Below are 20,380 nucleotides of genomic sequence, written 5' to 3'. Positions count from 1 at the left end.
ATCAGTCACTGGTGCTTGCTCACCTAGGGTTTACAGTGTACTCACAGGTCTTTGGCCCTCTGGGTGAGAGCCCTTTTGCCCCAGAAGGGAATCAGGCATAACAATCTATCGCTCCAGGGGTGATCCGGGAAACTACAGACCTGTTAGCCTGACTTCAGTGGCAGGAAAAATAGTGGAAAGTGTTCTAAACATCAAAATCACAGAACATATAGCAAGACATGGTTTAATGGAACAAAGTCAGCATGGCTTTACCCAAGGCAAGTCTTGCCTCACAAATCTGCTTCACTTTTTTGAAGGAGTTAATAAACATGTGGATAAAGGTGAACCTGTAGATATAGTATACTTGGATTTTCAGAAGGCGTTTGACAAAGTTCCTCATGAGAGGCTTCTAGGAAAAGTAAAAAGTCATGGGATAGGTGGCGATGTCCTTTCGTGGATTGAAAACTGGCTAAAAGACAGGAAACAGAGAGTAGGATTAAATGGGCAATTTTCTCAGTGGAAGGGAGTGGGAAGTGGAGAGCCTTAGGGATCTGTATTGGGTGCTTTTCAATATATTTATAAATGACCTGAAAAGGAATACGACGAGTGACGTAACCAAATTTACAGATGATACAAAATTAGTCAGAGTAGTTAAATCACAAGCAGATTGTGATAAATAGCAGGAGGGCCTTGCAAGACTGGAAGACTGGGCATCCAAATGGCAGATGAAATTTAATGTGGATAAGGGCAAGGTGATGCATATAGGGAAAAGTAACCCATGCTATAGTTACAAAATGTTAGGTTCCATATTAGGTGCTACAACCCAAGAAAGAGATCTAGGCGTCATAGTGGATAACACATTGAAATCATCAGTTCAGTGGGCTGCAGCAGTCAAAAAAGCAAACAGAAGGTTGGGAATTATTAGGAAGGGAATGGTGAATAAAATGGAAAATGTCATAATGCCTCTGTATCGCTCTATGGTGAGACCGCACCTTGAATACTGTGTACAATTCTGGTCGCCGCATCTCAAAAAAGATATAATTGCGATGGAGAAGGTACAGAGAAGGGCGACCAAAATGATAAGGGGAATGGAACAGCTTCCCTATTAGGAAATAGAGATGTGAATCGGAACCAGAATCGGTTCAGATTTCAGTTCCGATTCACATCTCTATTAGGAAAGGCTAAAGAGATTAGGACTTTTCAGCTTGGAGAAGAATCGACTGAGGGGGGATATGATAGAGGTGTTTAAAATCATGAGAGGTCTGGAATGGGTAGATGTGAATCGGTTATTTACGCTTTCAGATAATAGAAAGACTAGGGGGCACTCCTTGAAGTTAGCATGTGGCACATTTAAAACTAATTGGAGAAAGTTCTTTTTCACTCAACGCACAATTAAACTCTGGAATTTGTTGCCAGAGGATGTGGTTAGTGCAGTTAGTATAGCTGTGTTTAAAAAAGGAGTGGATAAGTTCTTGGAGGACAAGTCCATTACCTGCTATTAATTAAGTTGACTTAGAAAATAGCCACTGCTATTGCTAGCAACAGTAACATGGAATAGACTTAGTTTTTGGGTACTTGCCAGGTTCTTATGGCCTGGATTGGCCACTGTTGGAAACAGGATGCTGGCTTGATGGACCCTTGGTCTGACCCAGCATGGCATGTTCTTATGTTCTATAAATTAGTAGAAGGAGGACACTCTGGCAAGGGAGTGCATGATGACGTATCACTTCCAACTGAAACTCCAGGGTGAAGCTGGGAGGCCTCACCAGAGTGCAAAACCAAACCATCCTTACTATCACAAGGCTTCCTAAAACAGATCCCCAAAATTCCTAAAATAGCTGGACTAAATAGGGTTTAGACATCCAATCCAGATCCTCCAGTTTGGGAGGGGCTGTGAGGGAAGGAAGGCTCATTGATAGTGTGCTCTATACAAGGACATAGTGACATCTAATGGCCAACCAGTGGGAGTGCCACAATTAGATGATAATATTTGGGCCAATTCAATGGCCACTATACTAAGGATACAAGACTGCATAAGGACTGGAACATGGTGGGCAACACAGGCCATGATCCAAACAACTTTAGAAAGGCAATACAGGAATTAGCAGGGCCCCTGGTCTCCGGCAATTCTGTGACTGCAAGAAGGGGCATAGAATCCAGTCCTCACTGCACAATCAGGTTCCTGCCACAGAAGAGACAGGGGGGCCAGGTGGCGCCACAGTGGTGTCATCAGTCGGCACTTCTCTCTCCCTCCCCATCGGCTGATGATCTGAACGCAATAGTCTAACAGCAGCAGTGGCAGCAAATTGGGCCCCTTCATCTTCCCCTGTCACATAGATCAGAGAGTCACACTGACATGCTTTGTACCTTGTAGTTATAAGCACGACATGCCAGCCCCTGAGCAGGGGAAGTGGAAGGAGCTTGAGAAGCTAGTGCTGTTATATTATATGTCAGGATTGGCAGCCGGAGGCGAGAGAGTAGATGCATTGGCTGATGGATCAGAAGCAGTGGGAATACAGGACTGGTGGTGAGGCTATATTTAGGGTGTGTGTCAGAGGGATTGTGAGCTGAGTATGGGGACGGGATCAGAGGTGGGTGTAAAGTGTATGTGTGAGTGAAGGAGAATGGGGGTGCAGGAGTGAATGAAAAGATGTGGGAGTACAAGGGGGTGTAAGTGAGTGGCCTGGGCGGAATATGAGAGAAATGAATGACAGAATCAGAGGGAGTGTGAAGGGGTGTGTATGTAGAAATGACAAGACTGGCATTCGGAGGTCAGGTGAGAATGGATCCCCCTTATGTTCTCTTCCCCATTCCCTTTGCTTCTCTTCTCTTCTCTTCCCATCCTCAATCCCTGCATCCTCTATCCTCTGTTTTTCTTCCCTGAGATCCCTTTTTCATCTGCCTCCTTTGAGATTCTTTCTCCTCCTCCTCCTCCTCCACTTCTCCTTCAGTTTCTCCTAGATCCTCTCCCCTATCCCTATTATTTGTGCCCCTCCTTCCTTCCTAGTACCTATCACTAAAATCCCTTACCCCCATAAAAAAAGAACAAGGTGGGGGCATAGAGAGATGGGTAGAGGGCAGGAGAACAGAGAAGGAGAGAGTGGGGTAGGGGCAAAAGTTAGTTGGTTTGACCTGCTCCCAACAATAATAGCTTCACTCAACTATGCCATCTGGTAGGGTCTAGAGAGATATGAGTTCCCTATCTCCTACAGCATAAGACTGATACCTTGATACTCAAATTATTACTGGTGTGTGTGTTTATGCATGTTTGCTAATCTGTCTATATGTATATGCTAGTCTTCGTGGTCCCGATATTAAAAGCATGATCAGCACTCAACAGCTGGATAAGTAGAAAATTTTCCGGCTATATAGCAGTCTGCTAAAAATCAGGGGCCGTGAGATAGCCGGAGAAGTGACTTATCTGGCTGTTTCTTAGCCGACATGATAGTGAGCAGGCAGTGGGTGGATCTAGGCAGTGCTACTTATCTAGAAAACCTATCCGGCTAAGTCGTGATATTCAGCCTTAGCCGGATAAGTTATGAGGGTAAATTATACCTGCCAACGAGCAGGCTTAATTTTGCCGGGTATAACTTATCCAGCTAAGTAGTGGCTTGACTGCAGATATTCAGCAACACAGCCATGACGCTGAATATCCCTTGTAACTTAGCTGGATATCTCATATCCGGCTAAGTTACTTGAATAACCATCTTTCAATTTTGGGCCCCCTGTGTTGATGGAAGACCCACAGGGGGGATCATAAGAACATAAAAACATAAGGACATAAGACTTGCCATACTGGGTCAGACCAAAGGTCCATCAAGCCCAGTATCCTGTTTCCAACAGAGGTCAAGCCAGATCACAAGCGCCTGGCTGGATCCCAAGGGATAAATAGATTTCAAGCTGCTTATCCTAAGAATAAGCAGTGGATTTCTGCAACTCTACTTTAATAATGGCTAATGGACTTTTCTTCCAGGAGCTTTCCAAACCTTTTTAAATGCAGCTACACTAATAGTTTCCACCACATCCTCTGGCACCGAATTCCAGAGCTTAATTATGCATTGTGTAAAAAAATATTTTATCTTACTAGTTTTAAATTTATTACCTAGTAACTTTATTGTGTGTCCCCTGGTCTTTGAATTTTTCGAAAGAGTAAACAACTGATTAACGTTTACTTTTTCCACTCCATTTATTATTTTACAGTCCTCTATCATATCTCCCCTCAGTCATCTCTTCTCCATGCTGAAGAGTCCTAACCTCTTTAGCCTTTCTTCAAAGGGGAATTGATCCATCCCCTTTATCATTTTGGTCACCTTCTCTGTACCTTTTCTAATTCTGCTATATCTTTCTTGAGATGTGCTGACCAGAAATGAGGTCGCACCATGGAGCGAGACAGAGGCATTATGATATTCTCTGTTTTATTCTCCATTCCTTTCCTAATTATTCCTAGCATTCTAATTATTTTCTTGGCTGCTGCTGCTGCACACTGTGGGTCAGATTTTCAAAGGGTTATGCACGCTGGACCTATTTTCAAAAGGCCCGGCGACATGTGTGTAAGTCCCAGAGCTTTACTAAAGGGGCGGGGGCAGGGTCAGAGGCTCCCAGCACAGTAGCCATTTGCTGTTGTGCCAGGGATTGCACAAGTAAGGGCTGAAGTAAGTCTGGAAATAAAAGAAAGAAAAAGGAAAAGGTAGAGGGGAAAGGGCAGTGGAGGTAGGGGAAGGGAAGGTGGGGTGGGGGATAGGAAACGGGGGAAGGCAGCGCGGCTTGGCACACGCAAGGCGCACAATTGTGCACCCCCTTGCGCGCGCCAAGTCCCGATTTTTTTACATGCGCGCACATGTTATAAAATCATGCGTACATGTGTGCACGCCGGGTAGCGCGCACACATGTACACCTGCGTGTACATTTGAAAATCTACCCCTGAGCAGATTTCAACATATTTTCAACGATGATACCTAGAACCTTTTCCTGAGTGGTGACTCCTAATGTGGTACCTTGCATGATGTAGCTATAATTTGAGTTACTCTTCCCTAAGCCCTTCACTTTTCATTTGTCCACATTAAATTTCATTTACCAATTGCATGCCCATTCTCCCAGTTTTGCAATGTCCTCTTGCAATTTTTTACAATCTTCTTGGAATTTAATAGCTTTGAATAATTTTGTGTTATTGGTAAATTTGATCACCTCACTTGTTGTTCCCATTTCCAGGTCATTTATAAATACATTAAAAATCAGTGGTAGCCTAGAACAGATTCCTGGGGCACTCCACTATTCATCTTTTTCCATTGGGAAAATTTACCATTTAGCCCTACTTTCTGTTTTTCCTATCTTTTAACCAGTTGGCAATCCACAATAGGACAATGCCACTTATTCCATGTCTTTTTAATTTCCTAAGAAGTCCCTCATGAGGGACTTTGTCAAATGCTTTCTGGAAATCCAGATACAATATATCAACCTTTATCCACATATTTATTTACACCCTCAAAAAAAGTAGCATATTTGTGAGGCAAGTCTTCCCTTAGCTAAATCCATGTTGGCTTTCTCCCATTAAACTATGTTTATCTGTAAGTTCAGCAATTTTGTTCTTTATGATACCTTCTACCATTTTGCCTGGCACAGATGTCAGACTCACTGGTCTGTAGTTTCCTGGATCATCCCGTGATCCCTTTTTACAAATTTGTGTTACATTGGCAATCCTCCAGTCTTCAGGTACCATAGATGATTTTACTGGTAGTTTACAACTTTCCAATAGCAGGTCCGCAATTTCATTTCTCAGTTCTTTCAGCATTCTAGGATGTATACCATCTGGTCCAGGTGATTTGCTACTCTTTAGTTTGTCAATTTTCCCCAGTACATCTTCCAGGTTCACTGAGATTTGTTTTAGCTCTTCTGAATTATCATCTTTGAATATCATTTCTGGCATGGGTATACCTTACATCTTTCTCAGTGAATACCAAAGCAAAGAATTAATTTTGTCTCTCTGCTATGGCTTTGTCATCCCTAAGTGCCTCTTTTATGCCTTAATTATCTAATGGTCCAACTGAATCCTTCACAGGCTTTTAAAGTCGAATGCACCTGAAAAGGTTTTTATACTGAATTTTTGCTTCCATGACAAGCTTCTTTTCAAATTCTCTCTTTGCCTTCCTTATTAATGCTTTGCATCTAACTTGCCAGTACTTATGCTGTTTCCTGTTTTCATCATTTGGATCCCTTTTCCGTTTCTTGAAAGATGCTCTTTTAGCTATTATAGCCTCTCTCACCTCACCTTTTAGACTTCCTTCCATCTTTTCTAATGAATGGAATACATCTGGTCTGGGCTTCCAAAATGATATTTTTAAACAACATCCATGCCTGATCTAAACTCTTGACCTTTGCAGTTGCTCTTTTCTATTTTTTCCTAACCATTTTCCTCATTTTATCATAATCACATATTTGAAAGTTAAATGCTGTAACAGTAGATTTCTTTAGTGTCCTCCCTCCAATTATTAAGTAGAATTTGATCATGTTGTGATTCTATTACCAAGTGGCTACAACATTGTTACCTCTTGCACCAAATCCTGTGTTCCACTAAGGACTAAGTCTAAAATAGTTTCCCCTCTTGTTGGTTCTTGTACAGCAGCTCCACGAAGCAGTCATTTATTTCATCTAGGAACTTCATTTCTCTAGAACATCCTGATGTAACAGTTACCCCAGTCAATACTGGGGTAATTGAAATGACCCATTATTACTGCGCTGCTGATTTTGTTAGCTTCCCTAATTTCTTTTAGCATTTCATTGTCTGTTAGGTCATTCTGGCCAGATGGAATTTCTATCCATAAATATTCAACATTGCATTTTGTTTCCTGCAGAACTTTTATCCTGTTTGATTCAATGTTCTCTTTAACATATAGTACCACTCCTCCACCCATTCGATCCATCTTATCATTTCGATATAATTTGTAGCCTGATATCACAGTGTCCCTCCTTTCCTTATCCTCCTTTTACCAGGTTTCTGAGATGCCAATTATATCTACCGCTTCATCCAATGCTATACACTTTAACTCTCCCATCTTATTTTTTAGACTTCTAGCATTTGTATACAGACATTTCAAAGTATGTGTTTTGTTTGACAGGGGTAATTTGGAATCTTTCTGCACTTTACTTAAAGACACCTGGTCCACTTTGGCATTTATTGTAACCTCTGAACTAGGATGCCCTATTTTCCCTGTTCTCTTAGTATCCTTCAAAGATACATCATTCCGAACCATGCACCTCTGAGCAACTGTCAGCTTTCCCCCATCATTTAGTTTAAAAGCTGTGCTATCTCCTTTATAAAGGTCAGTGCCAACAGCCTGGCTCCACTCAACTGTTCCACAAATGAATGCTCAATGAATCCCGCCTCCTTTCAACAATGAGTTGGTGGTGAGAGGGGTTGGCTAAGCTACCAGATGGAGCATTGATTACCCAAAAGAACTAGAAAATAGCTTTAGAATTAATCAGTAAATTCATTGCTAGACATTAAGAGGCCAATACTGAAATGGCACTTAACCGATTAAGTCAGAATTAACTGGCTAAATAGCAGCCAATATATATTCAGCAGCCGCCACTTAGCTGTTAAGTCATTTAACTGACTAAGGGCCTGATTCGCTAAGGCTTTTCTTCCAATCTGTGTATATGGGAAAATTGCTAAGTAAACCAGGCCCTAAGTTCTTAGCTGGTTAACCTGAGGGTGTGCAATGGGCATAACGGGATGGTGCTAATTAGCCAGATAAGTTATCCAGCTAAGTAGCAATATTGAGCCTTAGCCAGTTAAGTTATGTGACTAAATTAGATCTGCACAATAGTAGATCTAAACTTATTTGGGTAATACTTATTGGCTAAGTAGCGATTTATCAGGGTGCTGTTAAATATCCCATCTAAGTTAGCCAGATAACTCTATCTGGTTAACTTAGATAAATGGATATTTTTTTAATATCTACCCCAATATTTTATTTCAAACATTATTTCTGTTGTTCAGAAAATACCATGGTTGCACGGTTATTAGCAAATGGCAATTCTTAGGGCATATTTCCTCAAAACTATTTTATTTTATATTTCTTAGAGAGTACATACTGAATTTATAAAGTTTGATTAATGAGCTGAAAAAGTATCTTACTTAGTGTTTTCTGGATTTCATCTTTGTTTGGCAGCAAACCTCCCCTGGTATCCAACAGCACTTCTGAAGATTTTTTCAGTTTCTCAATAGAAACCTGGTGATTTGATATCTGTCCCTGGAGAATCTGTAAAATAAAGAGGACAGCTATGGATCTTCCAACAGAGTTAAAAAAAATTAGCTTTCAACACACATCAGAATCTAAGATAGGTATATATATATATATATATATATATACCTAACACCTAACTATGTGTGCACGAATGAAGTGAGATGACAAAAAAGAACATCTAGAATCACATGTCATGGAAGCTGATACAATAAAAATAACGACCGAGGGTAAATAACTGACTTGAAAGAACTTATTTTTTCTCAAGGATCTCCTAAACCAGTGCACGGTTGGCTTATTAGTTCAAATATGTAGTAAAAACATCTCAATTACCTAATCTGAAAGATTCAGCTGAGATCTGTCCAGACAAAACTCAGCAAGGTTTTTCCATTTGCTTTCCCATGGACCATCACTAGGGAGCTCCCACAGAGAGCTGAAGAAGGATTAATGATATTGATTTTCTTTTACCTCCCTTCAACCTAGCCTGTTCTTTTCTGTTTATTTTTTGTTAAAGTCAAGGTGAAAGAGAAAAGGTGGGTTTTTTGGTTTTTGTTTTTTTTTAGCAGACCACTGCTGCTTTTAATACTTAAGACAAAAAGGTTTATTCCTATGTATCTGCTGCTGTCCCTCTCTGTGTCTAAAGTGACCATCCAACACAAAGCAATGGACAACTGAGGCAGCTCCAAGGAAAAGATTTGAGCTGCCAGCGTTTCTAAAGTTGAATAATTAATTAACTACAGTTACTAATTACTGTCAGAAAAAAATGTAATTTCTAGATGCTCAAACAGTATAGTAGTTAAAGCTTAGTTACCTTATCTTTTTTTTTTTTTTAAGGGGTATCTTTTTCTCCCCTTCCCCCTTCTCCACCCAGCATGCCTGGTAAGCGCAGGAGACCCTCGCCTAATGGCTGTAGAGTCTCAGGGCTGTTTGGTAGCAGGCAAGAGCTAACCCAGTAATGACAACTGACTTCCCTCCTTTCCGGGACCCAGTGGCATGCATGCGCAAGCCCAAGTGGAATCGGCCCAGATTCTCCCACGCTGCAGCGAGCGCGCCGTGGCCTGAGGCACAGGGCCAGCCAGGGTTACTGTTTCTGTTACTCCGGGACCTCGTAAAACTGAGCTGCATCATGCCAATGCAGTTTTTTCCCCATATCAACAAATTTGTACACAATAAATATACTTCCATTTAAGCAAACATATATCTTTTCTCGTGGAAGACATATAAACCTTTTAATTACTTAATTCTATATTTGCATAAATATAGCAAGCAAAATCAGACCTAACCTTTACGCCAGTAGTGAGTTGTCAGGAGCAATTTTTGCTCATCAAGTCTTTTATAATAAGCAATAGCCGTACAAGTTTAGAAAGCTCTACTTCATAACAGCAAGAAAAGGAGGTAAATCAGTCTTAATAGTCAGAAGACAAAGCAACTGGTGTCAAAAGGTCACTCCTAAACTCTCCTGCAGTTTTGGAGCAATGGAATACCAAGGGCCTGATTTTCAAAATTGTTTGGAGGGGGAGTTGAGTGGGTTAAAGGTACGTGTGTAAGTCATGCAAACAAAAAAAAAATGTTTCAGGGGCGGAGTTAGGGCAGGAAAAATCATTTGCGCACGTGCATTCGATCTGTTTTTAAAAGTACGCACATAAATGTATGTTTACACATTTACACCTGCTCCAAGAGTCTGCCTTCACTTTCATGGCCCTGATTACCAAAGTAGACTTCCGCACACATAAATCTGGTTTGAAAATTCGGGCTGAGGTCTTGCCTAAGATAAAGGTGCGAGCCAAAGCAAATAAATACATAAATAAATAGATAGATAAATACCTAAAATACTCACAGACTTTTAGCTCTATTGCACAGTTACAAAACGACCCTCTAAATCAGGGATTGGGAACCTTTTTGGCTGAGAGAGCCATGAACGCCACATATTTTAAAATGTAATTCCGTGAGAGCCATACTAACTACAACCCCCCACCCTCCTGACTCCCCCAAGACCTACCAAATTAATTTACTACAACCCCCTACTCTCCTGACGCCCCCAAGACCTGCCAAATTAATTTACTACAACCCCCCATCCTCCTAACCCCCCCCCCACCAAGACCTGCCAAAAGTCCCTAGTGATCCAGCGGGGGTCCAGGGCTCGCAGACAAATCTTTAATAAAAAAAGTAAAAATCTAACAAAACCCCCCACCCTCCTGACGCCCCCCAAGACCTCCAAAATTAATTTACTTCAACCCCCACCTTCCTGACCCCCCCCCCCCAAGACCTGCCAAAAGTCCCTGGTGGTCCAGCAGGGGTCTGGGAGCGATCTCCTGGACTTGGGCTGTTGGCTGCCAGTAGTCAAAATGGCGCCGACGGCCCTTTGCCCTCACTATGTCACTGGGGTTGACCAATGGCGGCGGTAGCTCCTGAGACATAGTAAGGGCAAAGGGCCGTCGACGCCATTTTGATTACTGGCAGCAGACAGCCCTTTGCCCTTACTATGTCACAGAGGCTACCGCCGCCATTGGTCGACCCCAGTGACATAGTAAGGGCAAAGGGCCGTCGGCGCCATTTTGACTAATGGCAGCCGACAGCCCAAGTCCAGGAGATCGCTCCCGGACCCCCGCTGGACCACCAGGGACTTTTGGCAGGTCTTGGTGGGGGTTGTAGTAAATTAATTTTGGAGGTCTTGAGGGACATCAGGAGGGTGGGGGATTTTGTTAGATTTTTACTTTTTTATTAAAGATTTGTCTGCGAGCCAGATGCAGCCATCAAAAGAGCCATATCTGGCTCCAGAGCCATAGGTTCCTGACCCCTGCTCTAAATGAATATAAAACCCTGAAAACAAGCCAGGGCACTCTACTCCTAGAGAAGTTCATTTTCAAAAAGAAGTTATCCAAGTGAAACGACCTGACTGAACGTTGCCCATCTTAAACGCAGCTGGAAGTGTGCATGGGTTCCATAGCACTTGCACTTTTCAAAGAGGTGAGGGAGACAACTGGATTTCCCAATGTGCGGGTGCTATGTTGCCACCCCTTGGCTAGCTGCACAAACAGCAGGTGCGAAGTAGGTAGATGCTTTTGCCGTGCATATTTTTCATTTGCTGGTTTGAAAATCTGCAGAAAGTACACCCGGATAGTTTGCAGATGTTTGAGAATCGCCCTCTTAATAATTACTCTAAAAATGACTTCTGGGTACTCAAACATAAATGGAGTGCAGGCCATGACAAGCATCTCACGTACAATGATAATACAGGCAGAAGAAGAGAAACTTAATTTTTTGAGCTGAACAGATTCCTCCTGCTCCTTTCTCCTTTCAGCTCAGTTGGAACCAGAGTTGGGAACCAGCACACCGCAAGCCTTCATTTTTTTTTTTTTTTTAAGTTTTTTTTCAATTCTTTATTTATTAATTTTCATATGATATACAGAAACAAATTCATATTTAAATTATCAATACTCCTAGGGCAATCATTAAGAATAGAAAAGAAAACATTTAGGAAACAAATTATACAATCATTTGTTCCTATCTTAATATCTCTATCATATCTAAATATTAAGCGGAATAGTGGGAGATCCAAGATTAATATTACGGGACATAACAAGCAATATTTAGAATATAAGTAATTAAGGAGACTTTATATTACTACACTAGCTCGAGATGTTTTCAGACGGCACTCCCTCCGTCTTATAACTGTCAAGAAACACACGCATTGGATCTGGTTCAAAAAAGACATAGCGAACATTATTCCATATTAGAATGCATTTGCAAGGATATCTAATCATAACTCTAGCCCCCATCGACCTTGCTTCCTGGCGCATCTCTGCAACATTTGTTTTCCCAACAGATAGAGAAATGGTATTAAAGCTATTTCTGAGAAACAGGGAGAAAGAGTTCTATGGACAAAGGATTTGGATCTTCCCGGACATTACCAAGGCGACGCAAATCAGGAGGAAAAAAATGTTAGAGATGCGCAAGCCTTCATTTAAAACTACTTTCCCCTTATTTTTTGTAGCCTCCTCCTCCCAAGCCAGCACAGCCGCTTTCAGCCAGGAGCCACAAAACCGCAACTTCCTCTGAAACCCAGCTAACGCGGTCCCAGGAATGGTAACGTTCAAACAGCTGCGTGGCCGTATATGTTTGCGCCATTTTATCTACTCTTCTTCTAGAGTGGGTAAACAATCAATAAGAACAGACATGTAAAATGTATCAAATAAATTTAATATCACAAGTACAATGAAATTGGACTTAATACCTATGTTGTCATCTAACACAAATCACTATGAAAAACTGACCTTTTAACAAAACCATTCACACCCATACATTCATACTTACAAAGGCAACTCCAACACACGTTGTGAGAGTTACAAAGCACTAGGAAACACTTATATTGAACAAGTAACAAAATACTCCAGGTTATACATACACTCATGAGAAAATAAAGGCCCGGATTTTCATAGGATTTACGCGTGTTGGGGGGGGGGGGGGGTTACACGCGCCTATTTTATAAAGGCCCGGCGAATCGCGTAAAGCCCCAGGACGCGTCTAAGTCCCAGGGCTTCGAAAAAGGGGCAGGGAGGGGGTGGGGCGGGGCAGAGGCCTCTGGCACAGCAGCCATTTGTCGCTGTGTCGGTGGCCTGGGAGGGAAGGGGGGGAGCCGTGGGCGTCGACGCGCATAAGATGCACTAGTGTGCACCCCTTGCACGCGCCGACCCCCGATATTATAACATATGCGCACCTGCTATAAAATCGGGCGTCCATGTGCCACGCTCTTCTTTTAAAATCTGCCCCAAAATATTTCACTTCTATTTAAGCAAACAATGTTTCACTAAAGAGACAGTGTAACAAAAAAATCAAATGTTAAACATTATTGTTTGTCTCAGAATGCTACCAGAGAGAATCAATGCCAGACTGATGATCTGTGTCTCAATCTCTACACGATAGTCTCTCATTCGTGTACTACTTAAACTGGTAGATCTGAGGCGATGCCGCTCAAAGGCAAAAATGCCCTGTTAAGTTACTGGTACTCAATTGTGTCCAATTTCAATATATTAAGAGAAATATATGAAATTTCAAAGTACTTGAAAGATCTGATGGCAATAATGGTGACATCATTTTGGAATCAGATTAATTTACCTTTGTGTTGTATCCCAGCCATTTTATAACATACTTGCGTTTATGCGCACATGGTATCAAATCGGCAGTATACATGTATGCATAATTTTATATGGGCACCCACATGAGCGTGCAAATGCCAGCTCTTTCACATAAGTGGGAGGAATTTTATTACATACGTGAGCTGACGCAATTACCAGTTTTACCAGTTCATTACCAGTTTGCCCAGGTGAGGAATAGGACTTCCAAACCCCCCTAGTTTAATACCCTCCCTTCTCCCCTGTTAATCTTGACCCTTAAAACTCTGTTGATCTATTTATCTTTATTTTATAACTTGCATTGCATCCATAACAGAAGTAAAGTTACACAGCAGGGGACCCTGGCGCACACCTGTAAGCGTTAGCATTTATGCGCTAATATCATGTTAAAATCCATGAACGCCCATGAGCCGCCCAAACCACACCTATGCCCTGCCCTTTAAAAAAATATTTTTCATTTCTGTGCATAACGGCAAGTACGTGCACATCCAGGCGGCTTTTAAAATCCGCTCGGCGCCAGCCCGACTTGAGTGCGTACCTCCCAGTTTTGGTGTGCACCAGGTTTTTAGAATTCACCTTTAAGTGATTCAGGCCCTTCTGTGTAAATTAAAGAGGATAACTTTTTCTAGAATTCAAATTAATTGTAGATCTAAATTTCAAATTCTTTGATTTTTGCTCAAAAACTGTATCTTTTTCTTTGCCCCTTTCCAAAATATTCATATCATTTCTGCATAGCAAGTATCACATTTTGATAAATACCTATTATACAGGCCGATACAGTTAACCCGCGACTGGACGTGCGTTTTGGATGCGCTAGCTTTACCCCTTATTCAGTAAGGGGTAATAGCGCGTCCAAAACGCACGTCCAAACCCCCCCCCCCCCCCGAACCTAATAGCGCCCGCAACATGCAAATGCATGTTGCGGGCGCTATTAGGTATTCCCACGCGATACAGAAAGTAAAATGTGCAGCCAAGCCGCACATTTTACTTTCAGAAATTAGCACCTACCCAAAGATAGGCGCTAATTTCTCCGGGCACCGGGACAGTGCACAGAAAAGCAGTAAAAACTGCTTTTCTGTGCACCCTCCGACTTAATATCATGGCATATTAAGTCGGAGGTCCCGAAAGTTAAAAAAAAGTAAAAATAAAATTGAAAAAAAAAATTGAAATAGGCCCGCGGGTCGAAAACCGGATGCTCAAATTTACCGGTTTCCGAACCCGTGGCTGTCAGAGGGCTCAAGAATCAACGCCGGCAAAATTGAGTGTCGGTTGTCAAACCCGCTGACAGCCGCTGCTCCTGTCATTAAAGAGGCGCTAGGGACACTAGCGTGTCCCTAGCGTCTCTTTTTACCGCCGGCCCTAATTTTAATAAATTAAAATTCTGTATCGTGTGCACAGGAGAGTGGCCTGTGCGCGTGCCGGGAGAGCAGGCGCTCGCCCACTCTCCCGCGATTTTACTGTATCGGCCCGTTAGTTGGGTAATATAGGCGGATAAGTTGCGTTCACAAGTGTGACTCATATAAAAGACTGTACGTGAAATATAAGTAAACTCTTGCATGCTTCGTAGAACAGCTCATCTCTTACTCACATACTGATACTTCCAGAATGTCATACTTTACCTTAGCTTCTTCTAGTTGTCGTTGGAGGTTTTTGGGGTCCACAGCAATGGGCTCTGACAGATGCTTATTCACAGCTGCCTCAGAAGCCTGGAGCCCTGACAGAAGCCCAGAAGATACATCTGTGTAATGCTGGTATTTGTCTACTAGATCTTTTAGATTGTTTCCAAGGTTATTGCACTAAAAATGACAGAAAAAAACCAGCACAGTAATATTTCATTGTTAATTCGTTTTCACTAAAATTAGTACAGAATCCAACAAAAGGCCTTAACCAGCTGACATAGAGAGCATACAAGTTTATAACTTTGAATATCTTACAAAATGCAAAGATCTCTGAGTGGGAGGTAAACTTGATAAGCTCTGATGAAAAGAAAGCCCCAAAGTAACAATGTAATAGTAGTACCTGAGAGATGGCAAGTAAGAATATTTTTATGAAGCCTTTAGGTCAGTTAATTCGTAGTTTGGGTTAAGTTGGGTATTTATATGCGGCTGAAGTGCAACTACTTTGCCCACTGGGATCAGGTCCAGTCACAGCTCTTAGTAGGGGTACAGGAGGGAATGAAGGTGATTGTTAGATGGATGGTAATGAACAAGTTGATTTTGAACAAAGGGAAAACAGAATGGGTTTTATTTATACCTAAGAAGGTATTAGAACCTTTGAAGTTGAAAATAAATAAGGTAAGGTTTTTGAACCACAGATTTCAATGATGGTATGGAAGATGTTTTTGAAAATCTGACAACTGAAGAAAATCTGGGGCATGTTGAGTTTTTCAATTTTTCAAACAGTGGTACAGGTACTGGTGATGCGAGTTTTAGACTACTGTAATGAGGTTTTAATAGAAATACCAGAAAAACCATTCTGTGGCTTCAAAGGATACAGAATATGGTGGCCAGACTAATTTTTTTCTTGTCCACGAAGAGTGAGTGCTAAACCACTCTTAAATGAATTACATTGGCTCCCTGTTAGGGAGAGAGTCAAGTCCAAGATCATGGCATTGATTTTTAAGGTGGCCCATGAAGAGGGTGCAGAACATTATAGAAGTTAATAAGGATGTTACTTCCCAAGCCGCAATATACAATCAGCACATGGTTTCCTGTTTTCTGTGCCAGTGGTTAAGGAGGTTGGTAGAGCAGCATTTCCAAGCAGGATGTTTTTAGTGTTTGGGCCACTATTGTGGAATTCAGCACCATTGGAGATCAGATTGGAAAATAACTATTTGTCATTCAGAAAGAAGGTAAAAGCATGATTGTATCCAAATGCACAGAAGTTTGTGCAGACTGATTAAGTCTCTGGCTTAAAGTGCTTTTTAGTGCTTTTTAATGTTTTTATGACTGTGAAAATTGTATATGATTATTTTACAATTTTATGTTTATTTTTATGTTGTAAAACCACTCTGGCCAATATTTCTGATTGTGTGGTATATAAAAGTCTGGAAATAAAAAAAAAATGTTATGGATGCTTTTTATGTAATTTTAATTTTGATCTGATTGTAATTCTGAATTTTGTGTTGAATTTGTGCATTGTTTTGCTGTAAGTCACCTAGATTCTTCTTGGATAAGTATCACATAAATAATGCAAATAAACAAAATAAATAAATAAACTGAATTAAATTATTTAAAAACTGCTGGAAATGCTAAATGACACAAATTTTTTTATATAATCATCTCATGTCCTTGACTGTACAAGCTAAAAGGCAGTAGAGAAGTTGTGCTCATAATTCTGAAGAGATAAGTTGTTATAAGAGAATGGCAATCAACATTCCTGACCTTGAAAGATACTGAAAGGATCTACTTGGGCTCACCACAAAGGAGCTTGGTGATAATCCTGATCCACTAAGGCGTTTTTCCCATTCTGTGTCTATGAGAAAATACCTTGATGAATCAGGCCCCAAGGATGGTAAACTAGAGCAGCTGCAGGGGTCTATACCGGAAAAGGGGAGTGGAGCTCACATGGGTGGAACTGGCTAGCATGAAAGAATGAAACTGGTAACATGGAAGACATGGGCAAAACAAAGACACCCCCTTTAAAAAAAAATCACAGCAGATTTTGTCACACAATATTTTGAGTTAATTTTTGTATTATAATTATTTGGGCCTTGCCTTTCCCTTACAAAAAAGATGCTTTTATTGAACTGTTTTATGCTCCAACATCATTTTTAAAAATCTGGAAAACTACAAATATCTTAGATTTTGATCTGTTGAGCTACTTACTCAGCTCTTGAAAATTTGCCAAACCTACTAGAAAACATTTGTGGGTAAAAAATAAAAATGCAGATAATATTTGGAAACCAGAACAAGTTTCTCACAAAGGCTGAAAAGTATTTAGCAATATTTTGAATTTCACAAGAGCAAACAGTGCAGCCAATGTATTATTTTCAAACATACAAATGCATGCAATATTTGTAAATCTTCAAAAAACTACAAAACATGTTAATTCTAAATATTTTAAGAGCCTCTCCGCAACTAGTATATTTGCTATAAAGGTCAAGAACAAGCTTTTTACCTTAGAGTACAGGGATTTGAAGTGATCTGATACGCTATCCAGTTTATTCTGTACCATTGTGCATGTTGCACGTGTATCAATGTTGTCTTCTCCAACCCTCACACCATCTCCTTTACTACAAGATTTAGAGGCGTCCATTACTCTCTGTCCGGAAATTGTAATGTACCGTAAATCACCTTTGTGAGAAATCACGTCCTCTGAAAAGCTCTTCTGCCTCTGAAGCTTGGCCATAACACTGTTGAAGTCTGTAGCACCAGACTCTAAAGACTCAAGCTCCACTTTGGCCTGCTGCAGCCAGTTTTCAAATTCATTGTAATCTGCTGTGAACTTCTCCAGCTCCTCCTGCATGGACTGCATTGACTTCATTTTCCTTTCAGACTCAGCCAGAGTTGCTTCATACTGGGCCTTCAGTTGTTTCATGTTTTTTTGCAACTTATCCTTTTCTTCGGGAGCAAGATAGTGTCCCTGCTTCTCAAGGAGTGCCTGGGCAGACTGTGTGGCTATTATGACAGCCTGGTGCTGCGACACAATCTTCTCGTGCTGAGCCTATGTGAAAAAGAAAGGAAATACAGTACAAGATTGGTTGCCAGCCTCCTAAACATGCAGCATTAACACGTCCTGCACTGCCGTACAGACCACAGTGCATCTCTGGATAGTGCATGGTCAGCACATATCTCATTGCCAGGCTCGGTGATTGTAAGCTCTGCCCATTGAAAATTTGCAAATATCTATGAATCCATAGATTGGGATACTTCTGTAAGAGGGTAAGTTTATAACCACCTGCCTAGGGCTACAGTCTGCAGGTGCTTTAGCCCAAATCTTTAAAGTAGACTAGTGTACCCAAGTCTGATTTGAAAATTTGTGGACTGTTGCAGATACAGATACGTGAGTACACATATTCACAGAAAGTTTCAGCCACTTAGCAGATGTAACTTTCTGCATATACAGTTGTCCACATTCTTTTAAAATCATCAGAATGCGCTTAAATGCTTTCCCCACCCTGACTCCACCCTCAGGACACCTCTTGCTAGTGCAGGTAACAGTTTCCATGGAATGGGATTTCATGCCTAGTGTTATCATGCCCACTGTCATCACAAACCCTCCCCCCCCCAGTGGTTTTCAAAGTGTCACTTGCGCATATAAAACAGGGTTTTATGCACATAAGCTATGAAAATCAAGCCCCGATATGATGTAGTTCACAAGCTTTCAAAACCTCACAGACCTTCAGATTCATTCAATGGAGGACTTTAAGATAGAGAAGAGGAGGAAGTGATGTCATTCTCCAAGTTGGCTGCATAATGCTATCATTCCTGCCATATGTAAATTAAAAAGCAAATTTGGCAGACACTTAAAAAATGGCGTAGACCATCCATTGCTCCTACCATGTGACAGGGGCCAACCAATGGCATCGATAGCTTCTGTCACATGGCAAGGGCAAAGGGCCACTGGCGCCATTTTGATTACTGGCAGCCGAATGCCTGAGAGGGGGAGATCGCTCCCAGGACCCCCGCTGGACCAACATGGACTTTTGGTAAGTCTTGGGGGGGTCAGGAGGGTGGGGGGTTGTAGTTAAAGGTTTTTTTTATATTCGCTCCATAAGACGCACAGACATTTTCCCCCCACTTTTGGGGAGAAAAAGGTGCATCTTATCGATCGAACAATATGGTAATTATTTCTTGGCTACTGCTTTAATACCAGACCCATTCATATATATAAAACTTATTAAATAATGCTTATTCCTAAAAAATGAATACAAAGCATGACGGTAAATGTGCAAGAATATTCAGTAACTTACGAAGTGTAACAATAGGCAGCCACACAACTGGATATGGAGCAACTGGAGGAAATGGATTGATGGAGCGAGGGAGAGAGAGAGACAGACTGGGTGAGACAGAAAGAGTGGGACCAGGTGGAAGGAGAGAGAGACTGGTGGAGACAGACAGACAGACTGGTGGAAATGGATGGGTGGAGAAAGAAAGAAACAGGCAGAAATGGACTGGTGGAGCACAGAAAGACTGGTAGGAATGGACTGGTGGTGGGAGAGAAAAAGACTGGTGGGAACTGGCTGGTGGAGGGAGAGAGAGACTGGAGGGGATGGGCTAGTGGAAGGAGAGAGAGACAGTCCCCTTGTCTCCCTCCACTAGTCTCTCTCTCCTTCCACCTGGTCCACACACACACACACCCACATATGTATGCTCTCTCTCACTCACTCACTGAGGCCAGGCTTCTATTCTTCAGGACACCAGTGGAAGAGCTCCATGGATGGCCTTGTCTGGCCTCTCCTGTTCTTCAGGTCATGGTCCTTCCAGCCAAAAGTAGGCAGAATCAGCTACCTCTTTCCTCTTTCGGCTGCATAGGAGGGCCCTGCCACTGCTCCTACTTATCTCTTTGCTGCAGCTGCAGGGGCGCGACCTCTACGCCGCCTCCTCTTTTGGGATGAGCAGGCCGGCTGGAGCTGACGCTTCTCTCCCGAGGACCCCAGGGCCTGCCACTTTCTTCCAGCCCACGGGCTAAGGACACCTGCTCCTTTCGGTGTGACTGGGTCACCTTATTCCCAGCTTCATGGTGCACAACACACTTCTTTTTCCAGCAGGAAGAAGGAAGTCCAATTGCCGCCATCCTTCCACTATGCTTCCATAGCCTGTGTGATCTCAGTCTGATTCACTGGGATGACAACGCCTATGTCTACACTCCTGTCCTCACACATGCAGCTGTCTCTGTGCAGAATTCACCCTTTTTCTGAGCAGCGGACCCCCCTGCTATGGTCTGGTGGACCCCTAGGGATCTGTGGACCACAGGTTGGGAACCACTGCTCTAAATTATTAGCTCTCAAATTAAAAAGATAGCAAACTCAAGCTTGGATACATTGTATAAGAGATAAGGAGGGGGAATCATTGTTTGACCCCCATC

General features: G+C 41.9%; 1 protein-coding gene across 1 annotated transcript in view; it reads right to left on the bottom strand.

Moving 5' to 3' along the window:
* Window positions 1-20,380, bottom strand: part of DST (dystonin) — a 925,809-nt gene that overhangs the window by 316,165 nt on the left and 589,264 nt on the right. The window contains 3 exon segments of the mRNA XM_029595689.1: window positions 8,114-8,237; window positions 14,971-15,147; window positions 17,471-18,016. Of these exon segments, the coding sequence (XP_029451549.1) occupies window positions 8,114-8,237; window positions 14,971-15,147; window positions 17,471-18,016 (847 nt within the window).

This window comes from Rhinatrema bivittatum, chromosome 3, assembly GCF_901001135.1.
Source record: "Rhinatrema bivittatum chromosome 3, aRhiBiv1.1, whole genome shotgun sequence".
In the NCBI taxonomy this organism is placed as follows: Eukaryota; Metazoa; Chordata; class Amphibia; order Gymnophiona; family Rhinatrematidae; genus Rhinatrema; species Rhinatrema bivittatum.
This window is presented reverse-complemented; position numbering and strand designations above follow the sequence as displayed.